General features: G+C 39.1%; 1 protein-coding gene across 1 annotated transcript in view; it reads right to left on the bottom strand.

Annotated features, from left to right (window-relative positions):
- The window catches only part of LOC122156960 (transmembrane protease serine 11E-like), a 40572-nt gene that overhangs the window by 4819 nt on the left and 15206 nt on the right, over positions 1–20547 (bottom strand). Inside the window, exons 5-9 of the mRNA XM_042812274.1 lie at positions 15540–15607; positions 12829–12992; positions 4125–4163; positions 979–1174; positions 48–307 (exon numbers count right to left, since the gene is read on the bottom strand). Of these exons, the coding sequence (XP_042668208.1) occupies positions 48–307; positions 979–1174; positions 4125–4163; positions 12829–12992; positions 15540–15607 (727 nt within the window). The remainder of the gene's footprint in view (positions 1–47; positions 308–978; positions 1175–4124; positions 4164–12828; positions 12993–15539; positions 15608–20547) is intronic.

Here is a 20547-nt window from a genome sequence, read left to right as displayed (position 1 = left end):
CTCTGGTTCATGCAATACATGGGTTGCCTGGCAGACTTGGGACTCACCGTCATTGGTAAGTGCTCCCCAGCCTGTGATGACAGCATAAATATTATATGGAAAAGTCTGAGATGGCTCAGGCAGACAAACACGGTGTATGTTACTCGTAAACTCAACTTGTTTAGAGAGCTTCACAAGTGCAATGTCATAATCATGTTCTGGGTAGCGGTACATTTCGTGAATAATAATAGTCTTGACTGATCGTTTCAAGGTTGGTGGCTTCAAAAGAGCTCCAAAAGTAGCAGTCCACTTGTGAGGGTGACTCATTCTGAAAAAGGTAAGAGTGCCGTAAATATTTGACTGTGAATACACGTACTCAGGTGTTTAAAATTCTCAAGAATCTGTATCTTACAACCCTTCAAGCCAGTTCCCTACTAAATTCTTAAGGCATCCATTAATTCTCATAACACTGTGCCCCATGTAATTGTGGGTTGCTACTAGAAGAGGGCAATCTTGCACTCTCTTCTCAACCATGGTTTCCTACTCCCTTCAACTTCTCATTCCTGATCTAGCCACTGTTTAGACACAGGGTATATGTAATCAGCCCAAAAAGCTCTTCTGCTAGAAAAATCATATTTACTTTTTCTGCATGTTAATAATTCACAGCTGTTCTATCTTACATGTCCTGAAGTTTCACAATGGCTGCACTTGAAACAAAAAGTTCTGAGAGTGCATGGTTAAATGGAAAGGTATAAATCTGGGCTTAGAACTTCTGGTAGCAGCCCGCAGCAGCAGCAACCTAATTGCAGTGTGAAAGAACACCTTTAGAAACAAGTGATGGGCTCACCCCAAACCTGTTTGTTTTTTTTTTTCTTCCTCCAAGGCAGAAAACTGTTCTCCTGGAAAGAGTTAGGGGTGTGTTGTAAATCTGGAAAGCCCCACAGCTTGATCCAAACAGAGCACATTCTGCTGCAGATTCTCTCTAAGCTGGGAACTTACTCTCTGAAGCAGTGAGCAGCAGATACAAGCCAAGTATTGCTGATAAGCGTTGCACCACAGCGATGGACATTATTGTACTGCAAACTAGCTTGCCACGGCCAGTCTCCAGTCTCTGCAGAAGACAATCCTCCAACTATTCTCAAGGATGTTGCTTTTGCTATTGACTTGACTGATCTATTCTGTCGTAACCCGCAGACTGTCAGAAAGGAAAAAAATATGTATTAGTTACTCGTCTGTTTAGTAAGCATGCCTGCCAATGGCTGTAGGTACTGTGGAAAATAGATGTCAAAAATCACACAGCACTAGGTTCTCCAACAGTATCCATCAATACGAAAACATACCTTCCACCAGTTCCCAGAACAGAGATCCTCATGCATAACCCATTCTGTTAGAAGCCTGAATGAACAACTGACTATCATGGTAAACCATGATGGTCAACAATTCACGCTGAGGCACACCAACAGCCCAAATCAAGAATCAAAACCCTTCACCACACAAACAGGACAATTTCCAAGTCTAGGGATTGCCAACTCAAATATTTCAGGTGATTTGCCACATGGATAAAACATGAATGATGGCAGTGGTCCAAGCCATGGGTTTTTACTAAGCACGCATGCAGACTACATAAGTTGCTGCTTGGAACCATGCAATCGTACACTGCACAAATGGCCATTTGCAAACAAACCTTGAGAGTTGCTTCAGGCAAAGAACAACATGCCAATCCAAGCCAGAGATCAAAAAGTAAACATGGATACCTCCAGCATGGTGTGCATCCATGAAGTATTATTTTCCCAACTTCAAGAGAAATGAAAATATCTATGGCTTCAGCCATAAAACAGACATTCAGGAACAGCTGAAGCTCCCCAGTAGCTTTGGAAACTTCCTCAAATGAGGGAGCTGTTTCAGCTTTTTTCTCCCATTCAGTCAGCGTCAAATTCATCTTACCTGGACCAAGACTCACTAGCTTTCATCCAGGCCTAGATTTCAGCTAGACGTTAGGAAAGTAGAGACACAGAACTATCCCGATTGTTTGAAAAACAGACAGAGCTAAGAATTATTTGCATAGTGACAATATCAAACGAACTATTGCACTGTCTGTCTCCCTCAGACAGTGACCCAGAGCGGGGACAACATGGAAATCCGCAATACCTCACTGAAGAGCTGCCAGCACCAGACCCTTGAAGTCCTCAGAAGGCAAACATTGGAGCCACGCAGAGCGTAACCTCTGCCCCTTCCTGCTAGGATCTGCACAAGGTGATGTTAACAGTACCTCATAGTCAAAAGCAGCAGTGATAACTCAGCAGATTGAAAGCTGTTCATAAATTTGGAAACTATCACACAATATCTAGAAAATCATAGGGTCAGTGTAGTGTCTGCACTGTGATGAAATTTAAAATTGCAATGAAGGAAATCAGTGGCATGTAAAGATACAGCTACTTGTACTAAACTTCCCATGTGAAAGGAAAATGGGAAAGTATACAATAGCTGATGAGATTGTCTATAATAGCATGTTTTTCCTTCTGAAAACTATTGGTAATCTTCAATTACTGGACCTAGATCTGCACAATGCTATGAACTACCTGTTGCGTTCAAAACACAAGGGAAAACTCACAGATCCCTCAGGAACCCAGGAACACCAGAATTTAAAATGAACCCCAAAAGAAATGTTATTTCATCTTCCATTACTTCAAACCCATTTGAAGATGGGTTTTTTACAACTTTTCAATCACTAAATAAACTTTGTCCCTGAAAGCTCAAACATCTTTAAAACAGACTACCTCAACTCAACCCCTACAAATGTATCTTTAGAAGACTGATCACACTGTCTAACATTTACATAGCAATTTTTGAGCTACCAGCCATTCCAAAGCCATAATATTTTCATTATAATCAGAGACTGACATAACTTTTGTACATTTTACCATTGTCCTTCCTTATTTCCAATACACACAAAAGAAAATTCCAATCTTCCACTTTCTAAGAGCACACTGAAAGCCACTATTTGAAACTCCTCTGCATGTGCCCATTCCTACTAGATTTTGTGCCACCTCACATTCACAGGGTGTACTATAGGCCTCTGCCTGGTTGCTGTCCTTAAAGTGTCAGGTGTAAGCCTCATCACTTAGTGCATGTATGGAAAAAAACCAATAGGAGATGAATTGTTATGCTACAGCATCAAAGACAAGCATATATGAAACAGAGTCTGCAGTCTCTCCAAGAAGAAGAGAGGACTGGGTGTCAGCCCTATGCACACAGGATTATAGACGTGACTAAGTACACATTTTAATCCATTTTTAATAGATTGCTTTTAAGTGTAACCTGCTCAAATCCCTGATAAGGACTCTCTTACCTTCATCACACTCTCATTAACCTTTCAGATAGCTGTTGTGCTTGATGTTAAAGTAGTCAGTTAGACCAAGCAATTAAGTTTTTCTTTATTGGAAGTCTTCACTGTTCACTTGTTTTTTTTTTACTGCCTACACCTAGGAGTTACCTAAATTTTGTAAACCTAGAATTATCCAAATTTTTTAGCCTTCACAAAAATATGGCTTATTGTCTGCATGTCCAGTGACACAAAATAAGCAAGTGTCCTGAAACCACAGTGCTGAGCCCTTGTTTACTAAGTCATTGATTTCCTAGATACCAGGTTTTACATTTAAGGTGCACCCTCCACCTACCACACTGATGCTGCTGAAGACAGGATTGTGCTATGGCCATCTGTCATCCATAGAGTGATGCAGCAGGACCTGCATGTCTTCTCTCTGCACAAACCTGGGGATTTCTAAACAGCTCTCTCTCAACTGCTGTTATATTAACTGGAGGATCATCTCACTACAGAAAAACTGATGGGACTCAGAGATGGGTGGGGACTTTTCCTAGACAGAAGTTTCACCCAATTTATACTGATTGTTTTTGTTAGTAGTTAGAGCTTTCCTAAGTATCCCAGAAAGCACTAACAAAAGGCTTCTCTATGACTAAGACTTCTTATCTAAGCAGGAGTTTCTCATACATGTAAAGCACAAGGACACATTTGTTTGACAAAAGGGAAGAAAAAAGGCTTTGAAAAGCAAGGAAAAGTGCTTGGAGACTCTTAAAGCTAATTACAATAATTAGAAGTTTCTCAAGCTTAAAAAGCCCCCACTTACTGTCATTGAAGATTGCTTCTGCTCTTCTCCTCTCCACAGCTGGAAAAAAAAAAAAAAAAAAAAAAAAAAAAAAAAAGGAAAGTCAGAGTAGAGCCAAGAAAGCACAGACAAGGCTTATCATCTCCATGGTCATCCAGTTCCTGTGGCTACTTGATAGCTGCATGGCCCAAGAAGCAGAGGTAGGCTGCAATAGAAGCCAGGAAAGGTCATATGTGGTTATGTCCTTGCACTGGTTGTCACACCCCTGCTCTGCAGTGCAGTTTGCTGTACTCCAGGCAGTCAATATCCTCAGAGGTCCAGACCAAAGAGCTGCTCTGACTATGTGACAATACAATACACTTTTTCTTTCACTAATGAGCACTGGCTCAAGGTATCAGTCTCCCCATCTGCTTACACAATGCTCTCTTTTTCATGAGAGCTACCATTCCACGTGCCGGCAATCTAGAAGATAATCACATTTTTAAAACTATCGTTAAATTGCCTAGAGGTTCTTGTACAGTATCCACAAATTCACAGTCTGCAGATAGTCTCAGCAGATCTCTGACCTTATCCACTTCCTCCTTTTTTATTTTCTTTTTGCAGCTACATAGAATGATATCCTAGCTTTGATCCCAAACCATGCCAACCAGGGCAAAGAATTTTTTTTAATGCAAAGGGCTCTGCCTGTTGGCTCCTGTGCTCCTACCACATTTTGCTTGTGCATTTGACAGTCTTTCTGGTATGCATGTTTGCAGTCCACTACTACTAAGTAAGTACTCAATCTTTATATAACATTAAACAGATTATGATATAAAAAGGAAACCAAAGGACTGCAAGTGAGCATACAGCTTGATTGCAGGGAACATTACAGAAAAAAGCCAGTGGCAAGGTAAACACATGTGCATGCAACCACTGCTTTATTCTATAAAAATGGAACTGATTTATAACTGAAAGTTTGTATAGAGACACAGTTTTATTCACCATTCATGTAATAAAGCCAGATAAGGTTTACTGGCAAGCAAGCAACAACTTGTGAGGTCCCCTGTCAGTACAAGTGCTTTGGAAATGCTCACTATAGTCCATTAATTTCCTTGAATAATATTGTTGTTTGTTGCCAAGATTCCTTAAATCTGTAATAGTACCAGATAATAAAAGTTACCTCAGCAGAGAGCCATAGCAGTGTTGCAAATTTTAATAAGCTAAAAAGTGAGGAAGAAGTGGGTGGAGAGCCACACTTAAAGATCTGGCTGATTCATCTATGTGGTGATACTGGCAAGAAGTTCTTCCAAAAAATCTGGCCCTATTAATTTATTTCAACTCTGATAAGCATCCAGTATTTTCCTGGAAACTCATACTGTTTTCAGTACTATTCAGCATTTGGGTAATTCTAATATTGTAAAGCTGGAAAATGGAAATAAACCAACAAGTGTAATGAACAGTGAAAGCACATCTTTCGCCTTCAAGTGCAATATTGATTTTTTTAAATTATTATTATTTTTCTAACTCCTCTCTGGGTGGAGAGACATTTAACTCATAATGCCTGATTATGAAGCCTGAAGTCAATTATTAATACTTATATTATGTTGCAAAGCTAATCAAGAGAACAAAAGAAGCAATGAGCTTGTTCAAGCACAGTGCCAAAAGCAATTCAGTTGGCATGTTCTCACTACACTGAGTTTTGCTATGAGTCACACAGCTGTTCGGCAAGGCATCCATCTACATCTCTATTTGCTTTTTTTTATGAGGCACCTGAAAAAACCTACAAACCTCACGTGGGCAAAATTCTGCTCTGAGATCTATCCATTGCTTCCAGACAGACTATCCCACACGTTGTTTCTCCAAATACGTTTCCACATACTGTGAATGTTAAAACAGAATGCCTGTACAGCTCTGAATTTTAGCATAGTTTATCAAGACTACGCACTTCATGTATTCTCTTTTCCACCCACTGCTAAAGTGCACTGACATCTGCCCATAAATTTAATGCTGTGTTCGTCAGGGCAGGGCCAATGCTTTGCTTTGTCAGATACAGCATCCTGACTGCCTATCTCACACCGGGGGGTGGAAAAGAGGTAACAAAGAAAACACCACAGAAAATAAAAACAAAGCAAACAAAAACAAACCAAAAAACATCCACAAAATAAAGGCAGTCCTCAAGAGGCAAAAGCGGGTAGCAACAAAATCTGGGAATCACAGAGATTAATCTAAAGACTCAGAGACTCTGGACTCAAGCCATGATCCCAAGCTCAGAGCACATGTAACACCTTTGGAAAACCTGATGTGACATAATTTTCAGATAAGCTGAACCCACAGTAGGTACCATCAAAAGCAGAAACACTTTGAGTTGCATGATACTTCTGAAAAAAACAGATTGCTTGCTGTCTCACCTCATGGTGGGGCTTGCCTTCATTTGTTACTTGACATTTTTGTCAAGCTTAGCCAACAGCACAACAGCACCCCATTTCAGACTGTGCCAGCCTGCACATTGCAAGCCATGCCTTGTGAGGCATGAGGTGATTTTCTCAGCCTCACTAATTTACTAGTTGTCCCTAGTTGTTTGTACTACCAAGAAAAAGCATCAATTAGTAACAATTAAAACCTCATATCTCATCCCAGCCACATACAGCTGGAAAAATAGTTATTTGTACTGCATTTAGGAAAACAGCGTTCAGGTTTTCACTGTAAACAAGAACAAGTTCAACTTGAATATGCACTGCCTACCTGCCAAGTGGAACTCGCTATAAAATTAAAGCTTACTCAACTTATAAGAGAAAACTCATGTTTAAATTAAAATCACAACTATCTACTGAAATATGGCTTAGAGAAACCATCTTTCAAAAGAGGGCCCTGTTCTCCAACTAGATGATCAGTAAATATAATTATTCTGCGTATACAGTTAACTCAATCTTTGAGCACACAGACGTTATTGGTCTCAGTTTCATATGAATGAGAAAAGTGACCTGCTACAGTTATTATTTAAGATTATTATCAGTTAATATCCTATTTTTACTCCTGAATACACATTTAAGCAAGCATGGAAGGGAAAGGGGAGTAAGCAAAAGTTGGAAAGCAGCTTGATTTTGGTAATTGCCTATAAACAACAGCCACTTAAGGCAAGGATTTCTAAAGGAGTTCAGTGTCCAAAGCCTGTGGACCTATTTCCAAACCATCTAAATGTTCACAGGTTCATAATTACCTGCAGAGTGAATGTGTGACTACTCAAAGAGATTCAGAGATTCCTACAGAAAATAAGATGTGCTTTCTTTGTTATGTTTCAAATAACATTAGCATTACAGCATTAGAAAAGTACATCTTGTGTCCACTGCCTCACTTAATTTAGTCGTGGAGACCAGCATTTACATCAAAGAGGAAATAACAACCAGAACCATGAGTGAAACAATGGAGGAGACATTACACTGAAGAGGTTTAAACAAGGAAAGCAAATGCATTACTAAAGGACATCATGAGTTTTCAGTGTGGAAATGTCTGAGAGTCCTGCAAAATTAGAGATAAGAAAGCTGTTTCAAGAATCCGATACCAAGACAATTACTTAATTTTCCCAAATGCTACTTTCCATAAGAATTAATTTAAAGGTTTACAACTGCAGTTTTCTATGTACCATAATGTAACCTCTAGTTTCAAAAGTTGCACCAAGGAAAATTCACATTGGATGTTAGGAAAAATTTCTTCTCTGAAAGAGCAGTCAGGCACAGGAAATGGGCTGCCCAGGCAGGTGGGGGAGTCACTGGAGGTGTTCAAAAAATGTTTAGATACTGTATTAAAAGTCATGATTTAGTGGGGAAATATTGGTAGTAGGTGGGTGGTTGGACTGGACTGGTTGATCTTGGAGGTCTTTTCCAACCTTGATGATTCTATGATTCTAATATCTCTACCCTAATGTTCTTCAGTTATTTCAAAGACCATGAAGGCCCCAGGTACTGGAATGAGAGAGGAATTAGATCAGTCCTTCACAGTGACAGACTCAACCATGTTCTAAAAACCATAAATGAAAGGAAATGCAGCAGTTTCCTGACATATAGCAAAACACGAGTGCTCTGGGCTCATCAGTAATAACTTGCTATTCTGTGGATGCATATTGCACACAACCTAAAACACACTCCTACTAGCATTGCTATAATTCCTGTTGAGACACCAGGGAGTAATTTCCTTAGAGTTAAGCACCCTTGTGGAAGTAGCAAGCATAACTCAGAGACAAGTGATGCAATTCTCATTCCTTCAGCAGGGGAGAGTTAACCTGGTAGGGACAAGACAAAAGCTGTGTACCTCTAATTGTCCCTGTCACCCTTCCCTTCCCTCCCTGCTCCTGTCCACAAGGCCTGTCTTAATATCTGTGACTTCCCCTCATCGCTGCCTTCAACTCCATCTTAATTATTCTCCATTTTCTGATAAAGAGAATAGCCCATCTTTCACTGAAATTTATAGGTCCAAAATTGGTAATAATCTTCTCCTTACAAAGGATGAATAATTCTTTAGTTCATAAACATTCCCCTGTGTGAAAATAACATGCCGTGTTATCAGAAATTTACTGAAGCCACATGCATGACAATACACAAGTACGTGCTTTTGGACCAGAGGATTCATTAGCCAATAACATACGCTGGAATCCTCATTTACAAGTCATGCCCTATGGCATCTCCAGAACAGCATATATTCACTTTCATCCCATCCAAACTAAAGTAACAACATCATCGCTATCAAGGAAAGTACATTTTTTGTATGTTTTTCAGTTAGCTACATTGAGCCATGAAGTCACAGGAACTTTAGTTCCAGTTAAAAGAAAGGAGTATCACAGTGTTTAAAATTCTACTTTAAATTCAAATTCTGGTTTCAGCAATGGCTCTGTAGTCCTGTCTGTCACTGTGAAGGGTGAGATGTAAGCCTGGCATGAACAGAGGATGCAAAGTCACATTACTGGAGCAAGACTGTGAGCTAAACTGCCACTATCCAGGGGCTAACAGCTGCTGCTGACTTACCTGCTCTGTCTCAAGTACTGTCTCCTTCCCTTAGGCATACAGGAAAACCCACCATTCATGAAGTTGAGAACTGTTTTATTCCCTAAGTCTTTTTAATGCATGGCTCAGTTTCTGCAAAAATACTCATTTTAAGATACATTTCAGTGTCTCCCATTTCAGTCAGGCTCTGTAAACTGCTGCAAACACTGAAATATACCACCTTGTGCCAAGGTAACATCGTCAAAGTGGGGGAATGTTGATTCTCTGTTGTATTTGTCAGTGTGTTGATACACATCCTGTTCTACTACCCCAGGATGCTGTTGGGTTGTACAGATATCAAGTACAAGAAAAGCAAAGATTGCCAGATATATTCTTTGAGCTACAACTTGATTAAATATTATTCAGTAATTCAGGTCAGACACTCATCTGCATGTCTCCCAAATAAGACTTGATAAAGAAGAAAGAATCTATTTCTTAGGCTCTGTACTTTGCAAGGAGCTTTAGTAAGTATCTGATGCCAGATAAATAGAAATAATAACAGTTGACTTGTTGATCAAAACCAATGCATGACTCATAGTTCGTGGTCAAAACCCTTGGCTGAGTGATAGATGGGAATACTTCCTACTCACTTTGAGCAGTGCCACTGGTCTTGCAACCAGTTTCTTTCTGACGTCAAGAGTATATTCCAAAACCACTTTTTGAGAGACTTCCAACCTACCTGGCAAAGGGAAATAGGCTGGCAAGCTGCTCTATACTTTGCCTAACAGGGATGCAGGCTGTGAGGTGACTCTACTTCTAACCAGGAAATCCTGGGGGAAAAAAAAACAGAACAGCCTTATCTCTTTGGTGCCAGAACTATATAGAGGACAAACTGTAACACCTTCTTTCAGTGCCAGTGGAAGAGTAAGTCCTAATTTGGGTTTTTCCTATATCAGTCATGACCTGACATCTCTGAAGAGTGGAAAGACAGCAGAAAGAGAAGTTAGGACTCCATTTGATTCTTCACTGAAAATATTTAGACAGTGAAACTCCATTGGATGCAAGTGCATAAATCTCTATCACCTCCCATTTCCTCTTAGACCTATAGCTGATATCTGGAAATACCACCATAGTTGGCTAGGAGTCTAGGAACTGTAAGCTGGACAAGAAAAAAGAACAAGGACTCCAGTAATAAGACATGTGAAGACATCCCAAGAACTTTTTGGTTTTTTTTCCATCCCTATATAAAGACCATTAACTATTTAGTGATGATACAAAATAGAAATAATATTATTTTGCCTTTTTTTCCCTTGTTTTACATACTTGCTGTATTTTCACATCAATGCTATCCACTTTCTGTGTTTTTCAAAAACAAAACAAAACCAACAAAAAAACCTCTAAACATCATCAGTTTAGATTTTATCTCCTCAAAGCTATTTATTCCCCAACCTCTGAAATAAAGAGGGAAAGCAAGATCCTTGGCTGGCAGACTAATTCTGTGCTTTTGCCCCGGACAGCAGCTGAAGATTGGAAGCCTGCACCCAGTCTGCAAGCAGTTTGCTGGATCTGATCCCCAAAAAGCAAACACTTTTGAGTGAAGTGCAAGTTGAGACAGTGTTGAATAACAAGATTAGATCAGATGCTGGGAGGAAGACTTACTCATTCTCCTTATCAGACCCTCCTAGCATGCCATTTAAATAAGTGCCTGACCTGGATTTCTTCAACTAGTTAGCTATGCTTACCTAAGCTATGCTATATCATGACCCTCAAATTAGAATATTTTCATAAGATGATTACACTGAAAGGTCTAATGATTTTTTTTAGAAACTGTTATGAAAAAGTTCTAGAACTGCCTCAAGATAAGCAAGGATTCCAGGATTCCAGCTGGCAAAACCATCAAAGCTACAGTGAAGCAAAAGTTAGAAAAGTAATACAGAGCATGGATCCTTATAGGGCTTCTCAACTGTCCTTGATTCAAATACTAGAGTTGGACAAAGAGAAATCTAAAATACAAAATTTCTCAGGACTTCTGGGATCTGTTGTAAAGTGTCATTTCTTCCAGGACTGAGGAAGGAGACAAACTTTGTATTTGAGACATTCATTTCCTCAGAAAGTACAGGAGAGCTCCTGTATTCTCCACCTGAGTCAACCTGATTTTCTAAATGGCACTGCCAAATGTAGCTTGATTAAGACTCATAATACCAGCAAAGAAAGATTCAAATTTTATTGTTGTCTTCTAGAAATGGCAGGGTATTGTTTATGAACCTTTGTATCATGTTTAACAGTTGCACAATGCTTGTCCTGTTCTGAGTAACAGACCTATGTAGTCAGTGTTTTATGGTTTAGATGGGACAGCCAATTAAAGCAACAGGAGGTTTATCATACAATTTTATCAAAGCAACATTGAGATGCCATCTTTATCTGAAACCAAGTATTTAATGAAAACACTGTGATTCAATTGTACCAGCTAATTTTTTTTAACTAGCAACTAATGTATTACTGTGGTAGCGCTGGTGCAGTTCAAGGTCAACAAAACAGAGTTTTGAACCACTTCTCTCATTTACCAGATTAAACATAAATAGCTAGTAACTTGATGAGAAGATCGTGTTTATTTTCTAACAATCACCTTTGCACTCTTTCCAATTTTATTCCTTAAGTAACCAGAGTTTTAAGATTTAGTAAGTCATGATCCAAACACCTTTAAAAAAAAAAACAAAAAAACACAACAACAGCACTCTTTCACTCTTTGGTTTATGGCTACATGCTGTTTCTACCTGAAACGAATAAGATAAGTGGTGCTTCCTTGTTCACAGGGATGACATTTACCATCATGAGCCATCCCAGTGATGAGGACTGATTGGCCCATCAAGAAACAATGGCCATATGACACTCATATTTGAATTTCCCTACATTGTTGCAATGCATCTACCCACCTCAAGCACCAATAGACAGAACAAATGGTTGCTCTCAATCATTTTTGAGTGGGAGGAAGCCTGGATCCATCCAGCAAGGGATTTAGCCCAAGATTCATTCAACAAAGCTGTCTCGCCTCCTTGCACCTTTGCTGGCTTAAGTTGTCTAGCATGAACAAGCAATCAGGAAGTATACGTATCCATGTACTGTACTGTCACTGTTGTGTCAGGAGTAAACAGAAGAACTGCAAAAACGAGTGAAGCAAGTATCTGTCCCTTCCTTTTGACCAGCAACTCATTCTTGAAAAGTCTGACTCACAAAAAAAATGCTAACTAATAAACAAAGCAGCCTTGCGCAGAGACAAGAGTCTAAGACTACAGAAAAACTCTCTAACAGATCAGAATTGTAGAAGCACGAAGGAGAAAACTCATCTGTTCAGCAAATCACTAAATCAATCACTAACAGCGCTGTTACTCTTCACATCAGTCAGATGCCAATTTCATAAGTAAACGTCCAGATCCTCACCTGAGAGGTCACACTGATAAGAACACTCTTCCTTTCTTTTTCTTTAACCTAGGAGTCTGAAAGGAATTTTGATCCTCACAGTAAAAAAGAATTTTTCCAAAGCATGTGCTGTTTCCTCACAAGAACTAACATCCAGGCATTGTTTTTGCACTTTCAGGCTCCCTGGGGCTGTAAAGACCTAAGGGGCATGCTTGTTTGCACTGCTATGTACCAAAACACTGTGGTGAGGCTTTCACTCTTTACACTGATGGGTAAACATCATCAGAAGGCAAAATCAAGTTAAATCAATCAGAACAGAACAATAACTAGATCTAAGAGAGAAGTAATGTCCTTACTTGAGACAGTAGAAGATCTGACATCTATTCGCAGGGGCCCAGTGTATTTTTTCAGGCCCCTCCATAAGATCCTTTCAACTCTTTTGCGCAGTGCTTCTTTGCAATCCGTGGCAGAGAACCAGAATGTGAGCAAAGCTTCTGTCATCACACCATCAGCATCTGGACTAGAAACCAACAAAACACAGTCTGGTTACCTTCAGCTCATTTTTACATTTCTTAGTTTTCATCTTAGCAACAGCAATGAAACAGAGGATTAAATACATGCTTGAATGTTTTGTACAATTTAGAGAAGTGATTATTAAAAGAAATCCAAGAAGTTCTGAATTGTCCAATGTATCTTAGACTAACACAAGGCATGATGCTTTCTGTGAATAAATGGCCAGACCAGTGTTACAGCCCTGGGGTCTACAAAGCAGTCACTGACCACACATTTGTGATGCAAGAACAGGAGGGCATGGAATTGATTTGCTTGCAATGAAAAGCTGGATACACAGTACTTCTGAAACATCAGAAAGACAATTATCAGTATCTAGATAGACCTTTCCAGTGCCCTGTATGTACACAGAAAAAAATCTCCAACTGCCATTAAAAGGTAGCTAAGAAAAGAAGAGAGTAGTCAACCTAATTTTCATCACTACAGCCTCAAAGTCAGAGTATCTGCTTGGACATTCCTGGGTAAAGACAGGGAAGTGAAAGAGAAGGTCCTCCAGTTATATCTCACTGTTTGAAGCAGTTGTAATTATATAAAGGAAAAATAAAATTAACAGAAAGAGAGCAGCTTTTGCACAAATCATGTAATCATCATACAAAAGTAGAAAAGAACAAGCACCAAAACAAAACAAATAGTTCTGCTATTGCCAGTGAAAGGTAATGAAAAGACAAGGTATTATTAGCCCACCATGGTATGCTGAGTGCTTCATAACTGAGCAGACAGCACACACCTTGCCTCAAGGATCTTGTAACTGAGACCTAGTAGCTAGCTATACGTGAACTTTCCAACAGGCGTTTTCTTCCCTTACTGCCAATTTTAGCATGACTGCTACTCTGTTTATTCTCCAGATATTATCTGATCCAAATGTGGGTGTTGCTTTGCATTTCTAAGGTGTTCCTTAACCTCTCCCCCCCCACTCCTCTTCCTGTACTGTGCCACACTGGAATTACTGTATCAATTCTTGCAAGTGTACCACACCTCTTGAAACCTTCAGGTAAGTACAGCCTGCCTTGAATCACTCTCAATATAGCAAAGATCCAGAGCCAAAGACACATACTGTCTACATTGGTAAATGGTGGATATTCTTACTAATGCATTGCTTCTTCTGAACCAAAAACAATGCTTTCCAAACAAGTTCACAAGATTACTCTATTAGGAAAGCTTGCAGTCTAAGCACTTAGAGAGGTATGAAGTCTGCAGAAAGAAATAGCTTTGTTAGACCAAGTGATATATCTGAAGAAGCAAATAAGCTTTGGTGTGCACAGGTCATGCACTCAGCATCACAAACTTCACAGCAAGCACGTCAGCCTGTCTTTGGGAACAAAGAGTAGCGAACGGTATTACTTCTCCTTGCATATTGGCCTCTCAGATCCTTAAACCATCTTGTCTCCATTTACAACACTGTAGCCAGTATCTGAAAACATTCCCAAAGCTATACTGAAATATTCAAATAATGACTCGTGTGGTACGCTTAGCTGGGAGTTAAGCTAAGATAAAGCGGAAGCTAGGATTTCACAGACAAAAGAACTACAAGGAGAGATCAAACACTGGGTATTAGTGGCAAATGAAAAGAGAATAAAGCAAAACAAGAACATCATTTCACCACCATAATCCCTAATCTCTTCACCGCAAAAAGTGGCAGAGCAGAGATTTAGAGCAAGGCAAGAAGAAACAGCTCCTGCAAGGCACTGCTGAGCATATTGAAGTTTTCAAAAAAGAGCAGAACTCGTGGAATTCAGAAGCAAAAAGGGAAGTTGCTCAGAGAGGAGGGATGGAAGTTGACTTTCACCACTTCCTTCAGCATAAGAATTATAGGCCATCAAATGATCCAAAGGAGGTGGTTCTTTCACAAGAAACTCCTTATTAAAAGATGGAGGTACAAGGAGTTTGGGATTGGACAAGTCCTCAGAAAAGACCTCTACTGCGGATTGTCAAGCAGATAAACCACAACCACCATCAGGAAATCCCAAGTGGTAAACAGCTGGAGATAGAGATCATACAGAGGAGCAGAAACCTCTGAAATAGTTAACTTGTGCTGGTGCTGCTCCCTAAGCACCTGCTTATGCTTGCTCTAAGAGATCCAACAGTAGACAAGAGGGTCCCTTCCTAACCAGCACAGCAGTATTGATGTTTTACTTGACAACGTTACCAGAATAGCAATTGTAAAAGTAAAATGACATCATGACATCTGCATTATTGTGAAAGAAAGTTTTGAAAATGCCTTTTTTTTTTTTAAATTTAACTTTCAGATAGCTCAAGTTATATCTGTTTTATTAGCTAATGCTTACTGAAGATTCATGCACAACCTAATACAGAGTTTGGACTGACCGAAATATATCTTCTGCACCAAGATCCAAATGTTAAGATTATGATCAGTTACAGATTGTGCTCTGGACATACATAAGACTCCCACACTGAATCATATCAACGGCTCTCTAGCTGCGCCTGGTGAGCATGTTGTTACATCTCATCTATATGTGTTCTGTAGAATCTTACGTACCTCACTCTGACTAAGCGTGAACGGATGTACTTTTTTCTTAAAATGGAATTGTGAAATGTCTTGTCCATCTGTTGAAAAAAATAAACATAAGTTAATAAAAAAAACAACAACAGGGAATGGTTTGCTGGAAGGAGCATTCAGAAAAAAACATTCAGTTACAAAATCACAGATTGCAGAGCCACAGAAACACAATCTAGCCCAACATCTTAATAATACAATACCAAACTTCCTTCAGCTGTTCCCCATTTAACCTACAGCACACTACATCATTATGCCACTAGATTACTGTTCCATTCACTCCTAGGCACAATGGGATATTTATAAGCATTCTGGAAACACACTACAACAATCTTTCCAAATGAAAGGCATCTTTTTTGATAGAACTTTTAGTTTTGCTATAGATTTCTACAGGACCAAGGATACCAGCGATGTCAAATTCTACACACTTCCAATCACTGTTGTGATTTACCATCAGAAAGAGGAAGTTTAGAACTTGTTTTTATAACACATATGCACATATGGAATCAATCCCCAAATGACATCTTTGCTGGTACCAGCTTAACCACATCCTGCTTAAGGTTGAATGTTGTCTCAAGATTGCACGATCGCTGTGAGACAATGCAGTGTGATATAACAGAGCATGAAATTCTGCCAGAAATACTTCAGGATCACTGAAGCATTGAGAAACAACAAAGTCACAACTGAGTTATGCAGTTCCTTGTACCAGGAAGACCCAGCAAATCAAATGTATACACCCTAGAAGTGTCAAATGTGTTACAGAAAAAAACAAAAAACAAAAAACGTAATAATGCCTAACAAAATCATGCAAGTTTAATTTTTTGTAGGCTTGAGCCCATTCAGGCAGTTTGATTCAGAACCAAGTCTTCAGAGTTCTTAAAGTTCAGATGAAGTCTCAGTACTGAAAAAAGCAAATAAATCAGAAATCTAGGGATGATTCCTTCCAGAGAACATAAGCTCCTCTTTCCAGCACTGGTCGTTCTAAGATGAAGTCAGACATTGATACATACAGAATAAATTCAATATTAAAACTGCCTATTTTAGAGTGATACTAAGTTGAAAAGGATACAGCAGACAGAAAAAAATAGAAGTACTTCATAGTCACACACTGAGTTGAAATCTTGCTGTTACTGACAGTTACCTGAAATTACTTCAGCATTTGAAAGAACAGTTACACAGAAAAAAATACAGTGGACAGATAGCAACTGCAACAAGCTACTGTATATGTAAAATGGAATTTATACTGCCAATGTGCTGATTACTCATTGCTATCAGTGCCCTTCATGAGAGACATATTTTAAAATAAAGAATAAAGTATTTTGTTTCCTTCAATTCTAAAGCCTGTTTCCCCCATCCATGGCCTTTGGTTATTGGAAGTATTTGCCCTCAGACAAAACACGGATTATTTTTACTTATATTTCATGTCACAAATATAAACACTTCCCTGATTATCGTGTTAGCAGGAATCTGTCATTAATTTTCCCCATCTTCAGATTTGCCTTAGTACTACATCACCAACAGAATATAAGCACCAATTTTTTTTAATTAATTTTTTTCTTTTCTAGTGATTCTCACAGAGTCTTTAACATCTTCAAACCTAATCTGGTATTTTTTTCACTTTCATAAGCTGCTATATCTAATCAGGACAGGCGTGCTTGCCAAATCTCTGTGCTGTGGCTCCTAACTCTCACTCCGCTGACGAACTGATTTCTGACAAATACGAACCTATTCCAGACACACTCCGTCCTTCAACAACAATTTTGGAAACCTGAATCATTAGCAGTTATCTTTATATTCATGTAGAACTTACTTATATAAGAGGAAAAAAATTAGAAATATACGTACCAATAATAACTCGCAAAGAAAATTGCCTACCTCATATTTCTACCATAAATCTCCTGGTAAAACCTTTCACACCCATATCCAACAATAAACATTTTTCTGCAGTGTGGTTACAGCTTACTTTTCAGTCTGACTAATAGCTCTGGAAGCAAAAGCAACTAGAACTTTATTCAGTAACTAGGTGGGACCTGGGCCTGAATGGGTGAAGCATCTACAGTCATTTTAAGCATTTTGTTTTCATTGCAGCCATTCAAAGGAGATGCTGTTATATTCAGATCCCTTAATTTCACCACTGATTAAGTGCATCTTGCCTGTTTTCCTGGCCCTCATCTAGCAGCTGGTGAATGGTGACAGCCACTGTTGCAGACAAAGTCTATAATTATTCTTAAAGTGCAAAGTATCGCTTCTTTCAAGTGAACAACATTTTTGTGACACATTTTATTTTAGCATTTGTTCAAACAAGATGTTTGACCATTAGTTTAATGTAATGTAACGTAGTATTTTGCTAATTCAATTTCAAATCCTCTTTTTTTTTTTAAATCAAAACTCTATGCAGTAAAATTTTCTCAAACTGGACTTCACTCTCGAACCTTGACCTTTCCATGCTACTACAGTAGTAGTAACAAAAACAGAAGAAAAGGGGAAAACATTCCCACTTTTCCACAAATCCAGCCACAGAGGAGTATCTTCTTTGTTCTGTACAGCCAGAAGTTTTACACCTTGATGAACAAGACTTGTTTTTCTATTCTACCTTGAGTAACTCTGTATCTCATCATCCTCTTCTTCCCATGTCACACCATGTCAGCAGGGCCAACCCTCTGAACCCAGAGAGTTGTCTGTGATGTCAGAGTCAGCAGATACACCCTGCCTCCCTGGGACCCGAAAGAAAAGCAAGCTCTGGAAGTAGGTCACGTGTGACAGCAATCAGATTGTTCATTATGAGATGAGGCTGACTTGGGCTGTGATTGTCCAGATGTGTAGCTGGGTCTAGAATAGACCCCCAAGATTGGTGCAGCAGCTTTGTTTTCTTCCACTACACAATGCTCTGTTGCCTCACACAGGACAAAAGAATTCATAAAAAATGTTAACTTAAAATCAGTTTGACAGAACTTTCTTCTGATATATTTGCTGAACCCACTGAATTGTGCTACTGGGATGTTCAAAGGCATTCATTAGGTTTGGGAGCTAATCTTCTTGCTGTTCTATATTACCATTCTTCTGTGTGCTGCCAGTTTAGTCCTTCTTCACCTATCTTCAGACTACATTTTTCCCTCTGTCTTGCTAGCTCTTTAGGATGTAAAAATTATTACCAGCGATTTAACAGTTTTTCAAACTAGAATGTGCTGCCTAGTTTGGTGACTCTCTTCAGTATTTGACAGTAATGATACAATACAAATTAAACTTACCAGTTGTGTTAATTCTGTACCTAGCATCTAACTCACTGGCCAATTTGCATCCAATGTGCAGCTCAGTCTGCCAAAAGTCCAAGCAGCCATCTGGCCATCAAGCAGCAGCAGCTTGCTTGGAAGCCTGACGTATCTCCTACACAGGTTTCAGCTGAGTGGCTAGTGGAGAGCCCAACCAGAGATGAGAGGAAGAGAGTGCAGGAAAAAGATGGATGAAAAGGGATTACAAGAGAAGGTGAACCCGGCACTGTCCTCAACCAAGGCGTAGACATTACAATCCCTTTAGAAACAGAGATACCTATTACTCACAGCAGTGGCAACCCTACAGCCACACTGCTTGCCTGAGGTGAAGAAAACAGTCCTGAAGGAGAGTGAGTGTACTAATCCGCAGGCCTCTGGCAAACCATAAGATCTGAAACTTTCCTATCAGAAACCACACATACAAAGACAGTGTGTGTCATACCCAGCATGGCAGGCAAGAACAGTGTGATCCCATGCACCTGCAAACATCATCATAAACTCTTCACAGAGTTTAAATTAGCCAGCTGCTAAAAGCTAAGAAGTAAGCACTGACTTTGCACTTAAATGAGCTCAGCTGAACCGTTCTTAAAGGCAATAGGTGCCAGAGAAATAACTGGGATGGAAGAAATTAAGAGAGCTAATACCTGGTATAACATCAGGATTTGAAGGATCATACTCATCTCTAGTGTAACCAATTTAAAAGGAATGCCATGGCAGTAGTTTCATTACAGCCATGTAATAGCAACAACTGGAATTAAGGTCATGTAAGTATTCCCATCTGCACTCACACCTTTCAATTGTCCATAATTATCTTCCCAAAACTTTCACACTGCAACAGAAATTTTGTCCACTAGGACAAGAGATTTTCCAGAAGAAAAACAAATTTGGAGAAAAATCCACCTAGGCATAAATACAGAGAAGGGCTTTTTTTTTCAGCCCCTCAAAAGGTAGGCTTTTCCCTCAAAAATTACTGTCCCCTTTGTTTTTTAAGCCACAGTAATATGTAAGAAGTAGAAATATACGAGCAAACAGATCTTAGGATAAGATTACTTCTAGAAAATCTGGAATATCTCAATAGCCATGCAGTCAGGTTACAACTGCCAAATGATGCTGATCACACAAGTACTGAAATTGAATTCTCCCTCTTGATAACACCGTGTTTTAAACAACCTCTTTCTTGACCAGTCAGATTTTGATCTCAGTGATATCAGCTCACATCTTTAATCACTTCATTGATTTAATTATCAGCTAACAATGCAGTAATTCTGGATCACAGGTCTATAATTAAGATAAGATTCTACCCTTAGTCACACACACTATCAATAACTGCCCTTTATTTCATTCTGAATTCCTTTTTCCAGCTCACATTCACATTCATTTTCCTTGTGCTCATTTTATACCTTTTTTCTTGCTACATACTGGATCTGAACTTGAGTTATTTTTTTGGGGAGAGTGGAGAGTGTAATGATTTTGCAACTCAGTATACGCTTATTAGATCTTCTGTCTCGATTAACCAAGGTGGGGGAGAAGGGGCAAAACAAAGAAAAATTAGTTTGTATGTGTATAACTTAAGAAAAATCACATTGCATGAAGAAGTTAAAGTATCACTGCATTAAATTTAAAGAAATATTAGGCAGTTCGTTGATGAGTGTAACCACTTCATCTTGCAAATTCATGCTACTGAGGTAGACAGATTTCAAACTGACAGAAATGATGAAGAC

Source organism: Centrocercus urophasianus, unplaced genomic scaffold, assembly GCF_019232065.1.
Source record: "Centrocercus urophasianus isolate 14NV4802_14NV808 unplaced genomic scaffold, USGS_Curo_1.0 seq_13, whole genome shotgun sequence".
In the NCBI taxonomy this organism is placed as follows: Eukaryota; Metazoa; Chordata; class Aves; order Galliformes; family Phasianidae; genus Centrocercus; species Centrocercus urophasianus.
The sequence above is the reverse complement of the archived record's forward strand: the minus strand, read 5'-3'. Positions and strand labels throughout refer to the sequence as shown.